Raw genomic sequence first — 18811 nt, 5'->3', positions numbered from 1 at the left:
TTGAACTATATTTTAATTTCACCTTTCAATGTATTAAATTATTTATGAGTTTAAGATGTTATTCCACTTGTCATCATCTTAAATATGTCACTTAACATTATTTCTAAAAACCTTGTAATACTAGTTTCCTAAACACTTTGCATAAATAAAAACTTATATAAGTTCAAATGCATTACATTACAACAATTAGTTATTATTTATTCAATTTATAAGCAACTTTTAGTTAACAACTTTTTTTTATTTTAAAATCAAATTTCAGGTTGATACAAAAAAAATTATATTTAAAATATAATCATTTACGTTTCATTACCTTTCAATTTTAAATTTTTAACAAATTTAGTTAGTGCATTTTTTTTGGTAAATAGTAAAGTTAGGAAAATTCTAAAAGAAAATAAAAAATAAAAGTATTCTATCTGTGACCAACAAAGACTGTCGAATAGTCTCTCGCATTACTCGGGGGATCTTCAAAGATAATCAATTCATCCATCACGCCACTACCTACCTTACCAATGCAGTCCACAACTTTATTGGCATCCCTCTGAATATGTTTAACTTAACTTCCTAAGATTTCAAACACCAGTCATATATGCATCTAATTTCATCAACATTACTTACTAATGTCCAACCATTCCGAATGAATTCAATTAACATTGCATTATCACTTTCCAATTCAACTTGCCTGAATCATCGATTCCAAGCCAATTTAATAGAAAATTAATAATTGAATATTTTATTAACATATTTACATTGCCTAGATTCATTTCCATATTTTATTTTAAATATGTGGAGCTTTGTACTTTTTATCTCCCACAAGCCTATCCTTTTCCTAATTGAAGTAATAATTTTCCATGAACATGTATCGTCTTGCACTGCACACTTGGCCTCGAACTCCTCGAATTTGGATTTAACCACGTGGTAGTTAACCCCGTTCATGATGCTATGTTGTTTCGATGCACCAAGAAAACTATCCTTACTGGAAAACTCCTTACCAACTTCCAATTCACCCGAATCCAATGACGAACTTGTACGGTCATGCTTCTGTGTGGTAGATCTGGAAACTCCAACGCATCATCTGTCGATAGATCGACATTATGCATGGGGGCTGGAGGCAAGTACACCTTGAATCGCGGATCTTATTCTGCTTCATCTGAACCCCATTCACCGTCTTTAGGTTCTGATGGAACAGGCTCAGGTTCAGAAAATAATGCAACTTCTGCACTATCGGGGTTGGGCTCTCGAGGTGGATCCACATCGGACTCATCATCCAACCCACCATCATCTACAATGCATGAGGTCCCCTCGCCGGTGGACGTTGTAGGGAGTACATCATCCCTTCTTGTGGACGTTTCGTAACGTCCCTAATCAAATATGGATTGCCAACCACTAGAAGTTGATGTCATTCCCTGGTATGTATTTCCAGCATCGAACATCGACCCACCAAGGTACATGCCCTATCCACTAAGCAAGTGTCGTGCAAGAGTTGTGTATTCCATACTGTCACCAAACACGGGCGTTTCCGTGTTCTGCCTCCCAGTAACGGAGTGTCGGGTAGGGGTCATGTATTCCTCTCGAACAGCAGTAGATATTGAAGTCACAAATGCTTCATTTGGCAATGAAAATTGTACATATAACTCAAGATAGGGTGATCCACTAACGAGATGAGTCTGCACCATCGCCTCCAAGCTACGACCACCTTTGATATCAAATGAGTCATATGTCACGGGATCAACTGAAACACAAAATCGATACTTAATAGACGAAACTCTCATTAGCGTCGTTCCGAAGATTTTGTGCCTAAGTCTTTTATGAAGTTCTGTCAAATCTATGTTCTGGTTAAAAACCAGTCGTGTTCTTCGATAAAAAAACGTCATTCTCAGTGTCATGGACCTCACCATCATAGTAAATAACAGCACTAATACGTTCACTCATCTTCAATTTTTATTCTGCTTAGCCTCTCTAATTTTTCTTACTGTAACTTATGCAACATGAGAATAAAATTTGACTCATTTATAGCCTAAGGCCAAGCAAGAACTACTGTAGAAAAAGAGCGTCCACGTGGGAGCTTTTTTCAAAAATTTTGCTAACAGCACATCCTGCTTGACGCGTTTTTGACACTATTTTTTCAGAACCGTCTTCTCAAAATTATTTTTTTAGGAACTACTGTAGAAAAAAAGTGTCCACGTGGAAGCTTTTTTCAGTAATTTTACTGACAGTGCATCCTGCTTGAAGCGTTTTTGACACTATATTTTTCAAAATCGTCTTCTCAAAGTGATTTTTCAGGAACTCTGTAGAAAAAGAGTCTCCACGTGGGAGCTTTTTTTTAGTAATTTTGCTAACAGTGCATCCTGCTTGAAGCGTTTTTGACACTAGTTTTTCAAAATTGTCTTCTCAAAATTATTTTTTCAGGAACTACTATAGAAAAAGAGCGTCCACATGGGAGCTTTTTTCAGTAATTTTGCTGACAGTGCATCCTGCTTGAAGTGTTTTTGACATTATCTTTTCAGAACCGTCTTCTCAAAATTAATTTTTCTGAAACTACTGTAGAAAAAAAAGTAAAATCCTTCTTGTTAATATAATATTTTCTAAACCCTTAACCTAAACCCTTTTACGAAAACCTAAAAGCTAAACACAAAAATTATTTTTAAAAAATTAAACCCTAATTTAATTAATTTTCTTAAAAACGCTAAACCCTAATTTAATTAATTTATTTGAAATCCCTAAAACCTAATTTAATTATTTTAAAAAAAACTCTAAACCCTAATTTATTTTTTAAAATTCTTAAACCCTAAACAAATAAAACTCTAAATTATTTTAACAAAACACTAACAGTACAACCCTAAAACCTTAAACCCACAAAACCCTAGGCACTAAACATGCAAATAGCCCTAACCCTAAAAAACGGGTTAAAACGAGTCCTTGAAGGAGCGATTTTGCTAAAATTTCCCCTAAAACGCTCCTACGTGGATGCGTTTTAGTGTTTTCGGCCTATTCCGATAAATAATAAAAAAGTGACCCATTTCCATCAATAAAGTTAGAAATGGGCCTTTATTGGTAAAATGGTCAAATATTTCACTATAATTATTGTTAACAATCTATCCATACACTGAAATTTATATGCCTATAATTATCTATCATAAAATCATTACTATTGTACAAGCCCAATAATGCCTGGGCCCATAAAATACTAGCAGGCCTAAACCCACCCAAGCCCAAACTAAACCTAATACCCACCTAAGCCCCAAACTAACCCTAGCCCAGCAGTTAGCAGCAGTCTCCTTGCCTCAGAGCCGCATCTACCTCAGCGCCGCAACAGTCCCGCACATCGCGCCCCTCACCGCCGTGAATCCCGCGGCACGACCCACGTTTTCCCCACACTCGTACCTGCAACAGCAAATAGCAAACAAAGAAGAGAAAGCAGCAAAATCGGGCAACAAAATAGGGGCAAATAACAGATTTATTTTGATTTTTTTTCCTATTTTTCTTTCTTTTCTATTTCGGCTATAAAAAGCCGATTTCAAGCACCATATGAGGGGAGAATACTGAAAATTGAAAGAGAAAGAGTGAAATAAAATCGAAAGAGGTGAATCGCATCTTTGATTATTCATTATTTATTTTTGTTGTTTTTTACTGCTTTTATATTGAACCAAGGGGAAAAATACTACCTTTGTGGTTACGCCGTGGGGATCCAAGTCTGCCACGCCTGAGTCGGGGTCGGAATCAGTGCCGGAATTTGGACCGACAGAATTGCTTCAAACGGCGGCACAATGATGGGTTAAAAGAACCCTAGCAGAGCCACATTTTGTTTTTAAAAAAGAACCAAATGATTTTGTTTTTTCTTTTTTTTTTCAGTTTTGTTTCATTTATGCAGCACACAAAGATGGCACCGCTTGGTTTGGGGGTCTGCGCATATCAACCTTAAATGGTAGAATTGCGCAATAAGTCCTCTCCCTTTGCGCCATGTTTTATTAAGTCAGTTATTTCTTTTTAATTTGGCCCAAATGTTTTTACCTTTTCAAATCGGTCCCCATTGCGGCGCAGCATTTTAGGGAGGCGGATTATTTCTATTAGGGCCCCTTCATATAATGCGTGCGCAACAACTGAAATTTTTGCTTTCAAAAAAACGGTTTCGACAGCTTGGCGACTCCGCTGGGGACCTTAGAGAGTCGAGCCACAAAATTGATTATGTTTGTCTTTGTGTCGAAAATCAAAAGTTTTTGAATAATTCATGAGTTCCCTTCTCACTCATTGATTTTTTCATCATGGTGTTGGTAACTTTGCATTTGCATTTTGCATTTTACCCTTTAAGTGGGAGCGAGAAACTAGTCCTTCGTGAGGTTTTCACCTCTGTGCAGGGTAGTGGACCGCTTCCGGGATACATCCGTACCTATGTCTTCGTGAGATTTTCATCTCCGTGCAGCCATAGGGAAATGTATCCCCCTGAACTGAACTCGATCTATATGAGCCTATAATGGGTGAGGATCGAGGAATCTACCGGTTCGGGTACCCTTACTCTAGAAAATAACCCTCATATAGTAAACGTTAGGAACTTACCCTAGGTAGAACTATACCAAACCCTAGAGGGGACTTGAATAGGGGCTTTTATAATTTCCTGTTTACATTGAATTATGATTTTATTCATGATACTGACTTTTTGTGTTTCACTTTGACTGCATAGCATTTAGATTGCATGACATTTCATTATAGAAAAGAGATGTTGATTCAAGTTTGATTACTAACTTAGAAAGCCTATCATAAGAAAATGGGTTTCTTGATAAAATGGAAAATAGTACGGCAGCCTGAATATATTCCGAGAAATACAAGAAGGGCGATGGAAGAATTCGTGACTTTACTTCGGGGCCCTAGGATTCAAGATGATTGTCTAAGAGCTTTCAACATTCCAAATTTCTTAATGAAACCAATGAGCATTGTGAGGATAGGCAGACAACGGATTGCGACCAGAATCGAGCAGAAGGAGCTAGCAGTGACATCCTTTGGAAGTTCGTGAGGTTTATCTTAACATCCGGATGAAGGAAGAGAAGATGTCTTTGCTTGGAGTATGAAGGCAAAGTCGTATATATATCCGCTTTATGTAAAGAAATTTGTCCTCTAGTAAAGTTTTCTAAATGGAGTTGAATCAGAATCAATGTCTCTTTATGCATTCATTTCATGCATTCGCATTTCATTACATCATATGCATTAAACACCTCTGAATGATTCTAATTGATTAAAATCATTCCTCAGTTAACCTGGAAACCAACCAAACACCGTTACGGCACTCGAGCAAAGATTAAGGACATGGATCAGAGATTGGAAAAACTCGAACAGTGTCAGAAAGAGATGCAAGACCGACTTCAGCTACAGGTGCAGGAGCGGTTAGATAAGATGAAACAAGAGATGTCTGAGAAGATGCGAGAATCCCAAGAAGATATAGTGACAAAGTTAACCCAACTAATAACTAAGGGAAGTGATAAAGGAAAGGGCCCCATGGCAAATGTCGAAAAAAGAAATGATGATGAACCTCTCTATCCTTCAGGCTTCACCCATCCACATGTTCGAACCCAAGTTGAATACCTGCACAAACCCACTGTTACAATCAGGCCTCAGCAGTCTCAGGCCAGTGCTTTAAACTTTCAAGCTAGATTGGGCTCTAACCCCAAAAACTACCCTGTTAACTCTGCCATTCCTGACTTCGATGAAGTTGCTGAAAAAGAAAGTATAAAGGAGGAGTTACCAAAACAGTTAGAGGAAAGGTGCAAGTGGCTCGAGGAGAAATTTAAGGCGATGGAGGTCACTGAAGGCTATAGTGGGATTGACACTAAAGAGCTGAGTTTAGTTCCAGATTTGGTACTCCCCCATAAGTTTAAGATGCCAGAATTCGAGAAGTACAATGGGGCAAGTTGCCCAGAAGCACATATCACCATGTTTTGCAAAAGAATGGCTGGATATGTTAACAATGAACAGCTACTGATTCATTGTTTCTAGGATAGCTTCACAGGGGCAGCATCTAAGTGGTACAATCAACTGAGTCGTACCACGATTAGTTCATGGAGGGATTTGGCCCAAGCATTCATGAAACAGTATAGTCATGTGACGGATATGGCTCCTGATAGAATCACACTTCAAAACATGGAGAAGAAGCCGAGTGAAAGCTTTAGATAGTACGCACAGAGATGGAGGGAAGTCGCAGTCCAAGTTCAGCCACCGCTCTTAGAAAAAGAAACGACCATGTTGTTCATTAACACACTGAAGGCCCCATTCATTACGCATATGTTAGGAAATGCTACAAAAAGCTTTTCTGACATAATTATAAATGGTGAAATGATCGAAAATGCTATAAGAAGCGGGAAAATTAAGGCGGAAGAGAGTAATAAGCGGTCAGCCTCAAGGAGAAGAGAAAATAGGGTGAACAACATAGGTTATTCTAAATCAGTTGCTGTAAGTCATCCAGGAAAGGGGTTGCTAGTCAACAAAGTTCAATGAGACGGGAATCTGGAGTGAAACCAGGTACTGAGAAGCTCCAGTTCACGCCAATTCTGATGTCGTATAAGGAGCTGTACCAAAGCTTATTTGATGCGCACGTTGTTTCCCCTTCCTACTTAAAACCCCCACAACTTCTGTATCCCAAGTGGTATGATGCGAACGCACAATGTGACTACCATGCGGGAATTACAGGACACTCAATCGAGAATTGCATTACCTTCAAAAAGCTAGTTGAAAAACTCATCAACATGGGTGTTGTCAAGTTGGGTGACTCATCAAGTGCAAAAAATCCGTTACCCAATCATGATTGAGGATGGAGGGACTGTAATGTATGAAGAAGTGGTGAAAAATTTGTACATCGATGCCATATATGCAGACACATTTAAAAGGATCCTGGTTAGATATTCGTCTTAGAGGTGTTCTAAATAATGGGACTGTAGAGGAAACCCCTAAAGTATTTAGAGTCTGTTAGAGTAATGTTCAAAACACACTTGTTGCTTTCAGCCTAGAAGCAATAAGAATTTCTTTGTGAAATAGGCCCACGTCTGAATATTATTATTTTAATGAATACATTATTGCAATCATCTTTGAGCAAATGTTCTTTCATTCTTTACATTTTTTTCATTCTTTTGGACTTTTTCTGCCAAACGATTCATTCATTCATTCATATTATTCGTACATTCTTTTGTATATTCTTTGGTACCCACTATGGGTCCCCAAATATCAATGACATGAGTGACGCTGCTACAGACTTAAAATCGTCTTTTGAGTAAGACATGTGTTTAGAGGGATCTCATGACTTTGAAGATGTCATAGATTGTAGCTTATCTCCTGACTTGTTGAGGATGGTAAAGCAATAAGAGAAACAAGTGAGACAGTAGAGACTGCGATCTTGAGAGAACAGGCATGATCGAAAAATAAAGCAAGACGTTGCTGAGTTACTTCAAGCATTTAAAGATGCCTTCACATGGTCATACCAGGATGTACCCTGTTTAAGCGCTGTCAATGCAATCTGAACAACAGCCCGATATCAGAAATTTGCAGTATGTTTAAGAATGATGCAGTGAAAACTCTATCCGAGTAGTGCCTCTCTCTTTAAGTTCATCATTGAAGTTGAAATTCTTTCTCTCTGGGTATTGGCTGAGCAAGTTGGATGAAGCAGAACGGATCCAATCGCAATATGATCAATTGAACTTGATAGAAGGAAGAAGACTAAAAGCTATTCGTCACGGTCAGATGTACCAGAAATGAATGATGCGAGCCTATAACAAAAGGTTCATCCCAGAGAATTCCACGAGGGTGACCAAATGTTGAAGATCTTCCTTCTACAAAAAAAATGTTTTGGAGGGAAGCGGATGCTAAATTGGGAAGAACCTTATGATTATAGAGAAGGTTTTTTTCCTCAAAGGAGCTTTGATTTTGAGCGAGATGGATGATAAACCTGCAAAGTCCTGTAAACACAGATTCAGTCAGGAAATACTCCGCTTAAAGAAGGAAAGAACCAAGGTAAAAACCCACAAAGGGAAGTTTGGGTCCAAAAAAAAGTGATGTGAAAAAATGAAAAGATGAAAATGAAAAATGAAAAAGTAAAAATGGAGAGGCTAAGGTGAAAACCCGCAAAGGGCGCCTTAGACCAAAGGGGATTTGAGTTGAAAACCCAAAAAGGGCGGCTCAAATATTGATCAGAATGGGGCATGAGATTATTGGAGCAGCTCAAATACTAATCAGAATGGGGCATGCAGTGGTCTTGCTATACCTGAATCAATAGGAAAGGGTAAGCTACATCTTGGGGCATCGACAAAGTACTTCTAAACACATGTTAAACTCAAAATGGTCTTCAGAAAGTTTGTACAGAGAAGTTCGAGCTACGATATCTAGGGCACCTAATCCTTATACCATTTTTGTTATTCTTGGAACACTTCATTCATTTCCAATATACACATTTCTAAATCCATTTCTTTGTCATTTATCTTTATTATCTTTGATAATTTATTCATTTCGAGCTATGCTCAGAACCAATTCTATTCTTACCCATTGTTATGATCTCTTGCAAGCATGTTGCATTAGAATAATGATTGACAGGCTAATAAAACTTTCAAAAGGGAAGTTTTGCATATTACTCTAGAAGCTTCTAAATAATACAGGAACCTGAAACAGGACTATTGTTTAGAACGCACCGGGTTGGAAATTTAATAAGGAAGAATCTAAATTAAGACTATCCTTTTGAGTTTTGTTGTCTAAAACATTGATTGAAAAATGGCAAGATGTCGTGTTGGTGACAAAGTCTCAATGAACAAGCAAGCAAAGATCACCGAATAATAAGAAGAAGTTGTTCTTGGAGAAGAATATTCTTCATTTGTGCATGAACATTTGGTATGATTCCCTAGAAATGGTGAAAATGACAAATGAGCTTCACATTCTACATCCCTGTGTTGTGATAGCAGATAATTAAGAAAAGGTCAATTCTTTTTACTCTTGGGTTACAACGGAGGAAGATGGTACAAATTTTTGCATTCCAGTGGATCAAACTTGAAGGTTTACAGTGGGAAGCAATCTGGTCAAGTGCTTATTGGGTTCACCAGCCGAGTATAAAGACGCTATAGTACATTAAGCGATAAGACCTTAATAAACTTGGAGTAATAATAACTCAAGTGTTAAAATATCATTTTCATGACATTCTCCATTTATTCAAATGCCATTCATACATGTCTAGTTAGGAGCATTTAATTCATTCTGATCATGACATCCTAATCACTAGGCATAATTAGGTTCATAAAGTTCATTATACAGGTCATGTTCCCCAGAGAACAGATCAGTGATGAAAACAGATCTTGCCTTCCTGCATTGACAGTGAAGCGGATCGAAGACACCAACCTCGTCTCTCTCGGAGACAGTGGAGCAGGTTGAAGATTACAGATCTTGCCTCCCTAAGCAGTAGTGGAGCAGATCGAAGATGGCAGATTTTACCTCCCTGAAGTTGTAGTGGAGTATATTGAAGCCAGTAATTCTACTTCCCTGGGTAGCAGCGGAATAGATTGAAGATTTCAGATCTTGCCTCCCTAAGCAGTAGTAGAGCAGATAAAAAATGGCAGATTTTACCTCATCGTAGTTACATTGGAGTACATTGAAGCCAGCAATTCTACTTCCCTGGACAGCAGTGGAATAGATTGAAGATTTCAGATATTGTCTCCCTAAGCAGTAGTGGGGCAAATCAAAGATGGTGAATTTTACCTCTCTGTGAATACAGTGGAGTACATTGAAGCCAGTAATTCTACTTTCCTGGGCAGCAGTGGAATAGATTGAAGATTTCAGATCTTGTCTCCCTAAGCAGTAGTGGAGCAGATCAAAGATGATGAATTTTACCTCCCTGTGGTTACAGTGGAGTACATTGAAGCCAGAAATTCTACTTCCCTGGGCAGCAGCGGAATAGATTGAAGATTTCAGATCTTGTCTCCCTAAGCAGTAGTGGAGCAGATCAAAGATGGCAGATTTTACCTTCCTGTGGTTACAGTAGAGTACATTGAAGCCAGTAATTCTACTTCCCTGGGCAGCAGTGGAATAGATTAAAGATTTCAGATCTTATCTCCCTAAACAGTAGTGGAGCAGATCGAAGATGGCAGATTTTACATCCATGTGGTTACAGTGGAGTATATTGAAGCCAGTAATTCTACTTCCCTAGGCAACAGTGGAATAGATTGTAGATTTCAGATCTTGTCTCCTTAAGCTGGCGTGAAGTAAATCAAAGATAGCAGATCTTGTCTTCCTGCATAGACAGCGAAGCAGATCGAAGATGGCAGATTTTACCTCCCTGTGGTTATCGTAGAGTACATTGAAGCCAGTAATTCTACTTCCCTGGGCAGTAGTGGAATAGATTGAAGATTTCAAGTCTTGTCTCCCTAAGCAGTAGTGGAGCAGATCAAAGATGGTGAATTTTACCTCCCTGTGGTTACAGTGGAGTACATTGAAGCCAGAAATTCTACTTTCCTGGGCAGCAGCGGAATAGATTGAAGATTTCAGATCTTGTCTTCCTAAGCAGTAGTGAAGCAGATCAAAGATGGCAGATTTTACCTCCCTGTGGTTACAGTGGAGTACATTGAAGCCAGTAATTCTACTTCCCTGGGCAGCAGTGGAATAGATTGAAGATTTCAGATCTCATCTCCCTAAACAGTAGTGGAGCAGATCGAAGATGACAGATTTTACCTCCATGTGGTTACAGTGGAGTATATTGAAGCCAGTAATTCTACTTCCCTGGGCAACAGTGGAATAGATTGTAGATTTCAGATCTTGTCTCCTTAAGCTGGCGTGAAGTAGATCAAAGATAGCAGATCTTGCCTTCCTGCATAGACAGCGAAGCAGATCGAAGATGGCAGATTTTACCTCCCTGTGGTTACAGTAGAGTACATTGAAGCCAGTAATTCTACTTCCCTGGGCAGCAGTGGAATAGATTGAAGATTTCAGATCTTGTCTCCCTAAGCAGTAGTGGAGCAGATCAAAGATGGTGAATTTTACCTCCCTGTGGTTACAGTGGAGTACATTGAAGCCAGAAATTCTACTTCCCTGGGCAGCAGTGGAATAGATTGAAGATTTCAGATCTTGTCTCCCTAAGCAGTAGTGGAGCAGATCAAAGATGGCAGATTTTACCTCCCTGTGGTTACAGTGGAGTACATTGAAGCCAGTAATTCTACTTCCCTAGGCAGCAGTGGAATAGATTGAAGATTTCAGATCTTATCTCCCTAAACAGTAGTGGAGCAGATCGAAGATGGCAGATTTTACCTCCATGTGGTTACAGTGGAGTACATTGAAGCCAGTAATTCTACTTCCCTAGGCAACAGTGGAATAGATTGTAGATTTCAGATCTTGTCTCCTTAAGCTGGCGTGAAGTAGATCAAAGATAGCAGATCTTGCCTTCCTGCATAGACAGCGAAGCAGATCGAAGATGGCAGATTTTACCTCCCTGTGGTTACAGTAGAGTACATTGAAGCCAGTAATTCTACTTCCCTAGGCAACAGTGGAATAGATTGTAGATTTCAGATCTTGTCTCCTTAAGTTGGCTTGAAGTAGATCAAAGATAGCAGATCTTGCCTTCCTACATAGACAGCGAAGCAGATCGAAGATGGCTGATTTTACCTCCCTGAGGTTACAGTGGAGTACATTGAAGCCAGTAATTCTATCTCCCTGGGCAATAGTGGAATAGAGTGAAGATTACAGATCTTATCTCCCTAAGCAGTAGTGGAGCAGATCAAAGATGGCAGATTTTACCTCCCTGAGGTTGCAGTGGAGTATATTGAAGCCAGTAATTCTATTCCCCCGGTCGGCAGTGGAATCGATCGAAAAGAGCAGATCTTGTCTTCATGTATTGGCGTGAAGTAGATCGAAGAAAGCAGATCTTGTCTTCCCATACTGGTGGTGAAGTAGATCGAAGATACAAGTCTTATCTCCCTGAAGTTGCAGTGGAGCAGACAAAAATAACTGGTCCTATCTCCTTGGAGTTGCAATGGAGTGGACTAAAACCACAAATCTCATCTCTCTGAAGTTGCAGTAGAGCAGATCGCGTCAGATTTATCCTTAAGTTGTAGCAGAGCAAATTGAAGCTACAGGTCTTATCTCCCTGAAGTTGCAGTGGAGCAGATTAAAGATAGCAAATTTAGTTCTTTTGAGAAGCTACAACATACGAATCCTATCTCCCTGACATACATTGCAGTGGAGTAGATTGAAGCACCAGTTCCTATACCTCTGAAGATGCAGTAGGAAGGAATGAGGTTATTTGAAGTAAAGAAGCATTGAAGAAGTTGAGGCTCCGCAAGACCAGGCATAATTGGGCCTTGTAGTCTTTGCTCTGTTCCCGTTATACGACAACGAGCAAAGAGGGGCAGCTGTACAAGCCCAATAATGCCTGGGCCCATAAAATACTAGCAGGCCTAAACCCACCCAAGCCCAAACTAAACCTAATACCCACCTAAGCCCCAAACTGACCCTAGCCCAGCAGTTAGCAGCAGTCTCCTTGCCTCAAAGCCGCATCTGCCTCAGCGCCGCAATAGTCCCGCACATCGCGCCCCTCGCCGCCGTGAATCCTGCGGCACGACCCACGTTTTCCCTACACTCGTACCTACAACAGCAATAGCAAACAAAGAAGAGAAAGCAGCAAAATCGGGCAACAAAATAGGGGCAAATAACAGATTTATTTTGATTTTTTTTCCTATTTTTCTTTCTTTTCTATTTCGGCTATAAAAAGCCGATTTCAAGCACCATATGAGGGGAGAATACTGAAAATTGAAAGAGAAAGAGTGAAATAAAATCGAAAGAGGTGAATCGCATATTTGATTATTCATTATTTATTTTTGTTGTTTTTTACTGCTTTTATATTGAACCAAGGGGAAAAATACTACCTTCGTGGTTACGCCGTGGGGATCCAAGTCTGCCACGCCTGAGTCGGGGTCAAAATCGGTGCCGGAATTTGGACCGACCGAATCGCTTCAAACGGCGGCGCAATGATGGGTTAAAAGAACCCTAGCAGAGCCACATTTTGTTTTTTAAAAAGGAACCAAATGATTTTGTTTTTTCTTTTTTTTTTCAGTTTTGTTTCATTTATGCAGCACACAAAGATGGCACCGCTTGGTTTGGGGGTCTGCACATATCAACTTTAAATGGTAGAATTGCGCAATAAGTCCTTTCCCTTTGCGCCATGTTTTATTAAGTCAGTTATTTCTTTTTAATTTGGCCTAAATGTTTTTACCTTTTTCAAATCGGTCCCCATTGCGGCGCAGCATTTTAGGGAGGCTTATTATTTCCATTAGGGCCCCTTCATATAATGCGTGCGTTGCAAATTGGTCCCTGTTCTATTTTAATTTCATTTTTTGGTTATTTTGTTTTTTTTGCAATTCGTTTTTTAAATTTTTTATTTTTAAATTTATTACTATTTCTATATTCATACACGCATTTTTTATATAGTATATATATATACATATTTCTTTATTTAATATTTTTTAAGCTTTTATAAATACATACATTCATACGTGTTAAAATTTTCTTTTTATATATAGTTTTTTTTTTTTGTTTTAGCTTTCATATACTTTATATTATATATGTATCCATAAGAAGTTTTATTTTGTAAATATATGCATATCCACATACTTTTATATTATTTTACTCCCATAATTTTTTTTTTACATTCATATATACGTGCATACATACATATTTAAATTCTCATACACACATATTTTTTATATTTTATAAATTTTGATTCCATAGTTTTTATAAACAAGTATATATATACATGTACATACACTTTTATTTTATAGTAGATACGAATTTTCCTTATTCTGGCGCATATGCATTTTTTTAGAAATTATTATAAATTTTGTCTTTTTATATGTACACTTATATATGTGTTTTAACATATGTGTACACATATTTGCAAGTTTACTTGTATATTGTACTTGTACATATATATTTGTAAATATTTAGTCATATATGTTTTAAATCAAAGCATTTGTATCATATTGTACAGTACCTTTTTAACATACCCTTTTTGAAAATATGTTTTGGTTTTAACCATACATCAAAGTTATTTTCTTACTTCAAAGGTTTTTTTTGAATAAAAGCAATATTCGAAGTTTGAGATTTTCGAGGGAAATTGAGCCCTAACGTATTGGGTTCGGATTTTCTTTGTTAATCTTAAATAACCGAGGATATTCTTTATTCAAAACGCATGAGTATAAAAATCATTTTTGGGAACTTAACTTGTTGTGTCCTAACGTATTGGGTGTGGCATGTTACTTTCTCAAAATGAAGATTTTCGCATAAAATAAAAGTGATATTCAAAGTTCGGGAATTATGAGGAATTGTACCCTAACGTATTGGGACTCGATTTCTTTACATGACTTGAACAGTAGATTATCTTTTTGCAAATTTTATCATCTGAGCTGATTTTAAAATCTTTTTAACCTTCGACACTATGACATTAAATGATTTATTTGGTATCGATTGTGGGCGTTACGAGGGTGCTAACCCTTCCTCGTGCGTAACTGACTCCCGAACTCGTTTTCTCAAAATTCGTAGACCAACATAATTTTTAAGGTGAGCCGATCACTCTTAAATAAAGGATCGGTGGCGGCTCCAGTTTTATTTTTAAAGTCGACAACTGAAATTTTTGCTTTCAAAAAAACGGTTTCGACAACTATCAATATTATATTTAATTATTATTTTATAAATTCCATTAAACTTTAAAAAACTAATTTGAATTAATTTAATATATTTGGTTAAAGGGAGTATATAAATCCCTATACTTTTTTCACTCAATTGAGCTCCTAAACTTCAAAATTACAATTAATTAAGCCCTTTGATCATTAAAATTAAAGACTAATAATCTAACAACTACCATTTTTGGGGCCGTTTTAGTCATGTGGCACGCCAAGATTGTGCTATGTGGCGAAATATGGTGTTCTATACTTAAAAATCATTAAAATTATAAAAAATTATAGAAACTCATAGAAAATTATAAAAATATTTAAAAATATATAAAAATATATGAAAGTGAAAAAAAATATTATAAATGACTCAAACATTACAAAAATTATTAAAATAATTTTTTAAAAAATTATATGAATTAGAAAAATAAAAATATGGAAAAAGATTATTAAAATTTTTATAGAAATACAGAAATGTGCAAAAGAAACCATAAAAAATATAGAAAACTACATAAAATTACAAAAATGATTACAAATTATTTAAAATAATTCAGAAAATAGAAAAATATTAACACTCCTCTGCAGTTAACGTTGGTCAAAGGGGTGTATGCTATGAGAAAATTCGCATTAGATGTGCACAAAAGCTTTGGAAAAGCGGATGTGATAATTCCTCATCCCATTTTAAAATTTAAAAACTCAAGAGCTGCGAACGCGTTTAGCCAATTTATTTTGCTAAATTAAAACTGAAATTCTAAAATTCAAAAATTAACCCAAGTGCACTTGCGCATTAATAAAAATTAACCTACATGATATACACATATTATAAGATTGAGATCAAAATTTTAAAAAGATCATAAAATATTTGGCCATACTTTTGTTTGTTTAAATTAAAATTGTCATGAAGCTTTTTTATTATAATTATTTAGAGTTGTCGAAAAGCCAGTTGTGTGTTGAATTTTCCTAACCAATGTGTGCGTATGGCCTTGGCACTTGCCACTAACAAGACAACCATAACCGCTCAAGTAAACCAGCTAAAATGCAATTGCTAACAAAAGAACATACATGGTTCAAGGAAAGAATTATAGTTTCCGCTGAGAGAGAGACGTGCAGGAGCTTTAGCTGTAATGAAAACATGCCATGGGGGCATCATGTGTAGGCTTTAGAACATAACGTAGTCTCTACAACTAGATGAGCTTTTGTATAGAAAACTACTCATTCTTGTATCTCTTCTCTACTTCCTCCAAACTCTGAATTTCCTTGTGATACTTGCAAATCTGGTAGATACACCTGCACAAGGATTACATGCAACTCGTTTCAACATTTGCAACTCCTACAATATCTTTCTCAACCAAAACCTGTCAAATTGCTACCCACATACCAGTAAAGGAGGCATGCAGTTGTACACAAAATTACATTCCTTTGAGTTTTGAACACCTGCAAAGCATCCCAATGTGAATTTATTTACCTTCATACCAGTAAAGGAGGCATTCTTCATATGTTAAGGAACTCTACTCAACTTCATAAGAAAAAGTAGAATGCTTAAAAAATTAATTAATCAATCATAAACAAGCTCTAAATTATCTGATTATAAAATGTACCAACGCCAAAAACACAGATATGGTTTTAAACAGCAAGGAAGCAGCTATATGTATCCTTGCTCCAAGGACTTCTTTGAATTGAGAAATGCATTATTATTAGCCCCAGTTTTAAACCTTGTTGATGCAAATACAAGTCTTTGAACCTTGTTGACGATGCAATGCTATTTCTCCCATTTTTGGGATTTAAAGCTGCAAGGAACCTGTCAATTTCTCCACCCCCGAAAGAGTCAAAAACCAAAACAAAGAGAAGAAAGATGGCAAAGGAAACAATGTACATTTGTGCATCGAAAGGATCTCTAGGGTGAGGAATGCTAAATTATATGAAATGTCTTACAACAAAGAAGTTTCCATTGGTTGACCTGTCACCCCCATTACATGGTACAAACCAAAAATGGTACAACTGTTTATTCTATTAAGATGCAGGGGCCTTTATGAAAAACAAGAAAAACCTTTACGCTTGACCAAGTCCCAAGATAATGAAGATGATGCTATTGGATCTTTCCACCAATTCCCCATTTCAAAAGCAGCTAACAAAGAAAATAACCAAAACCATGATAGAACATGCTGTCTAGAAATAAGAAAGAAAAAACTACAACCTAAAAATAGCAAGGCAAGGAAAATGACTTAAAGCCTATAGACTCTAAAGCTAAGGTGACCAAAAACCTGAAGGAAGTAAATAAATCTGAAAATGATTTGATGTTCTAAGGGGGGAATTGACTCATAGCGCAAAAACTCCTTGTGCTCAACAAACATACAACCTGGACATTCCTTACATGTATATATATTGCAAAAAATATGGCTTGATGCAAAGCTTTTTGCAGTTTCGTGTTTTAAGAAAAAGAGATTACTTCAATAAATTCAAATTAAAATTTATCGAAAGTAATCATTATTGATGCTTTGAAACATGCATCCGATAAATGACTGTCAACAACCTGGAGAGAGAGATTTAATAGGTTTAAGCAGATTAAAGCAAGACATAAACATGCTTCTTATGAGGCTTGATAAGAAAAAAAAAGTGTCAATAGTCATATCAAAGGTTTAGTAATGAATATATGTGTTATAAATACTTTAATGGCAGAGCTTTGAGGTATCAAGAAAGAGGCTTGGTTTTTGCTTTATAGTTAGGATTGAATGTATCATCTTTTTCATCAAATCAAAGCAGTTTAATTCCATAAAATTACCACACCACTTCTCCTTTAAACTAAAGACATAAATAAAATCCCCAAAAGCCAATTGATTCTAGAATCAAAGTTCAGGCAATCATAATCAAACTAAACTATCGTAGCTAACTACAAATACTGGAAACGATATAGAAATATTCCAGCATCAAACATGTAGGAGTTATAACCACTTCAAAAACTTGAAAGACCCGAATAAGAACCGTAATTAAAAGATGATTAACATTCAAATAAGCTTGCTCATGTATTTGATAAAGAAATTCCCAAAATATAATACTTACGGATTTCTCATAACGATCTCTCTCGGCAGCAGTGCAGATATCAGAGGTGCACATCAAGCGATGTTCGTTCTTCCAGTAGATATCTGCACCCAAAAACTGAGAAACCTAAAACCCATTTCATTGAAGATTGAAAAGGCAAAAAAATGAATAGAGATAAAACCTAAGAGCTGGAATCCGGCAAAGGGGACAATAAAGAGGGTAGGCTGAAGAATGAGGGAGATGAGAGAGACGAAACGGTTCTTCAATAACTTAGGAGAGGGGAAGGTCAAGAGAAGAGCCAGGGCAGCCTCTGCTGCGACCACGTAGGTTAGGATCATCCACTGCAACGCCATTTCCTTTTGATTTGTTGCTAATTAATTTGGGTTTGATTTTTTTTTTTAATTTCCTTTTCGTAGGCTGCGAAATGCGAAAGACGGAGACTGTTGTCCGCGTCTACTTTGTTCTGCCTCGACTTAACGGTGAAGGAAACCGCTTGGCTTGATATTCATTCTAGAAGTTTCACTTCTCCTTCAGATGACGACTCAATGCGCTGGCGTTGACCATCTTTCCTGACCGTTTGATTTTCACATCATACATCAGATATTTATATATCCGAACCTAATGGCTTAAGTTGCAACTTGTTCAGTCAGTTAACCGACCCGAAATAATATTAATTGAATTAATTGATCGTTTAAAATTTTTAATCGTTAATCGAATCGAAATTTTTTGGTTAATTCAGTCGGTTAACCAAATTAACCGAAAATTATATATTTTTAATTTTTGGTTAAAAATTAACTGAATTAACCAAATTAATTGAATTAATCGAATTACCTTAATTATCCGAATTAGCCGAATTGAATCACAATATAATTAAAAACATTATATAAGTTTTTGAATCACTAACCTTACATAAGTCTTAAAATTAACACATAATTGAAATTTTATTTTTATTTATCAAATTATTTGTAATTTTTATGATTGGGTTGGGTTGGATACTTGGGTTTGGTTGGATTTAGATGAATAGTGGGCCTATTTATATATTATAATTTTATTTATTAATTTTTTCGGTTAAACCAAAAAAATTCGGTTAACTGACCGGTTTCGAACCG

At 36.8% G+C, this 18811-nt stretch overlaps 1 protein-coding gene across 1 annotated transcript; it reads right to left on the bottom strand.

Moving 5' to 3' along the window:
- Positions 1–15684: 15684 nt before the first annotated feature.
- On the bottom strand, positions 15685–18277 carry LOC107908434 (uncharacterized). Its single transcript, XM_016835596.2, has 4 exons — positions 17884–18277; positions 17724–17806; positions 16045–16100; positions 15685–15953 (listed from the first exon to the last, which is right to left on the bottom strand). Exons 1-4 carry the CDS (start codon positions 18053–18055, stop codon positions 15875–15877), a joined length of 390 nt encoding a protein of 129 aa, XP_016691085.1. The 5' UTR covers positions 18056–18277; the 3' UTR covers positions 15685–15874.
- Between the last annotated feature and the right edge of the window lie 534 nt (positions 18278–18811).

The sequence above is a fragment of the Gossypium hirsutum genome, chromosome D02 (assembly GCF_007990345.1).
Source record: "Gossypium hirsutum isolate 1008001.06 chromosome D02, Gossypium_hirsutum_v2.1, whole genome shotgun sequence".
Lineage (NCBI taxonomy): Eukaryota > Viridiplantae > Streptophyta > Magnoliopsida > Malvales > Malvaceae > Gossypium > Gossypium hirsutum.
Note: the sequence above shows the minus strand (reverse complement) of the source record. Positions and strands in the feature narration are given on the sequence as shown.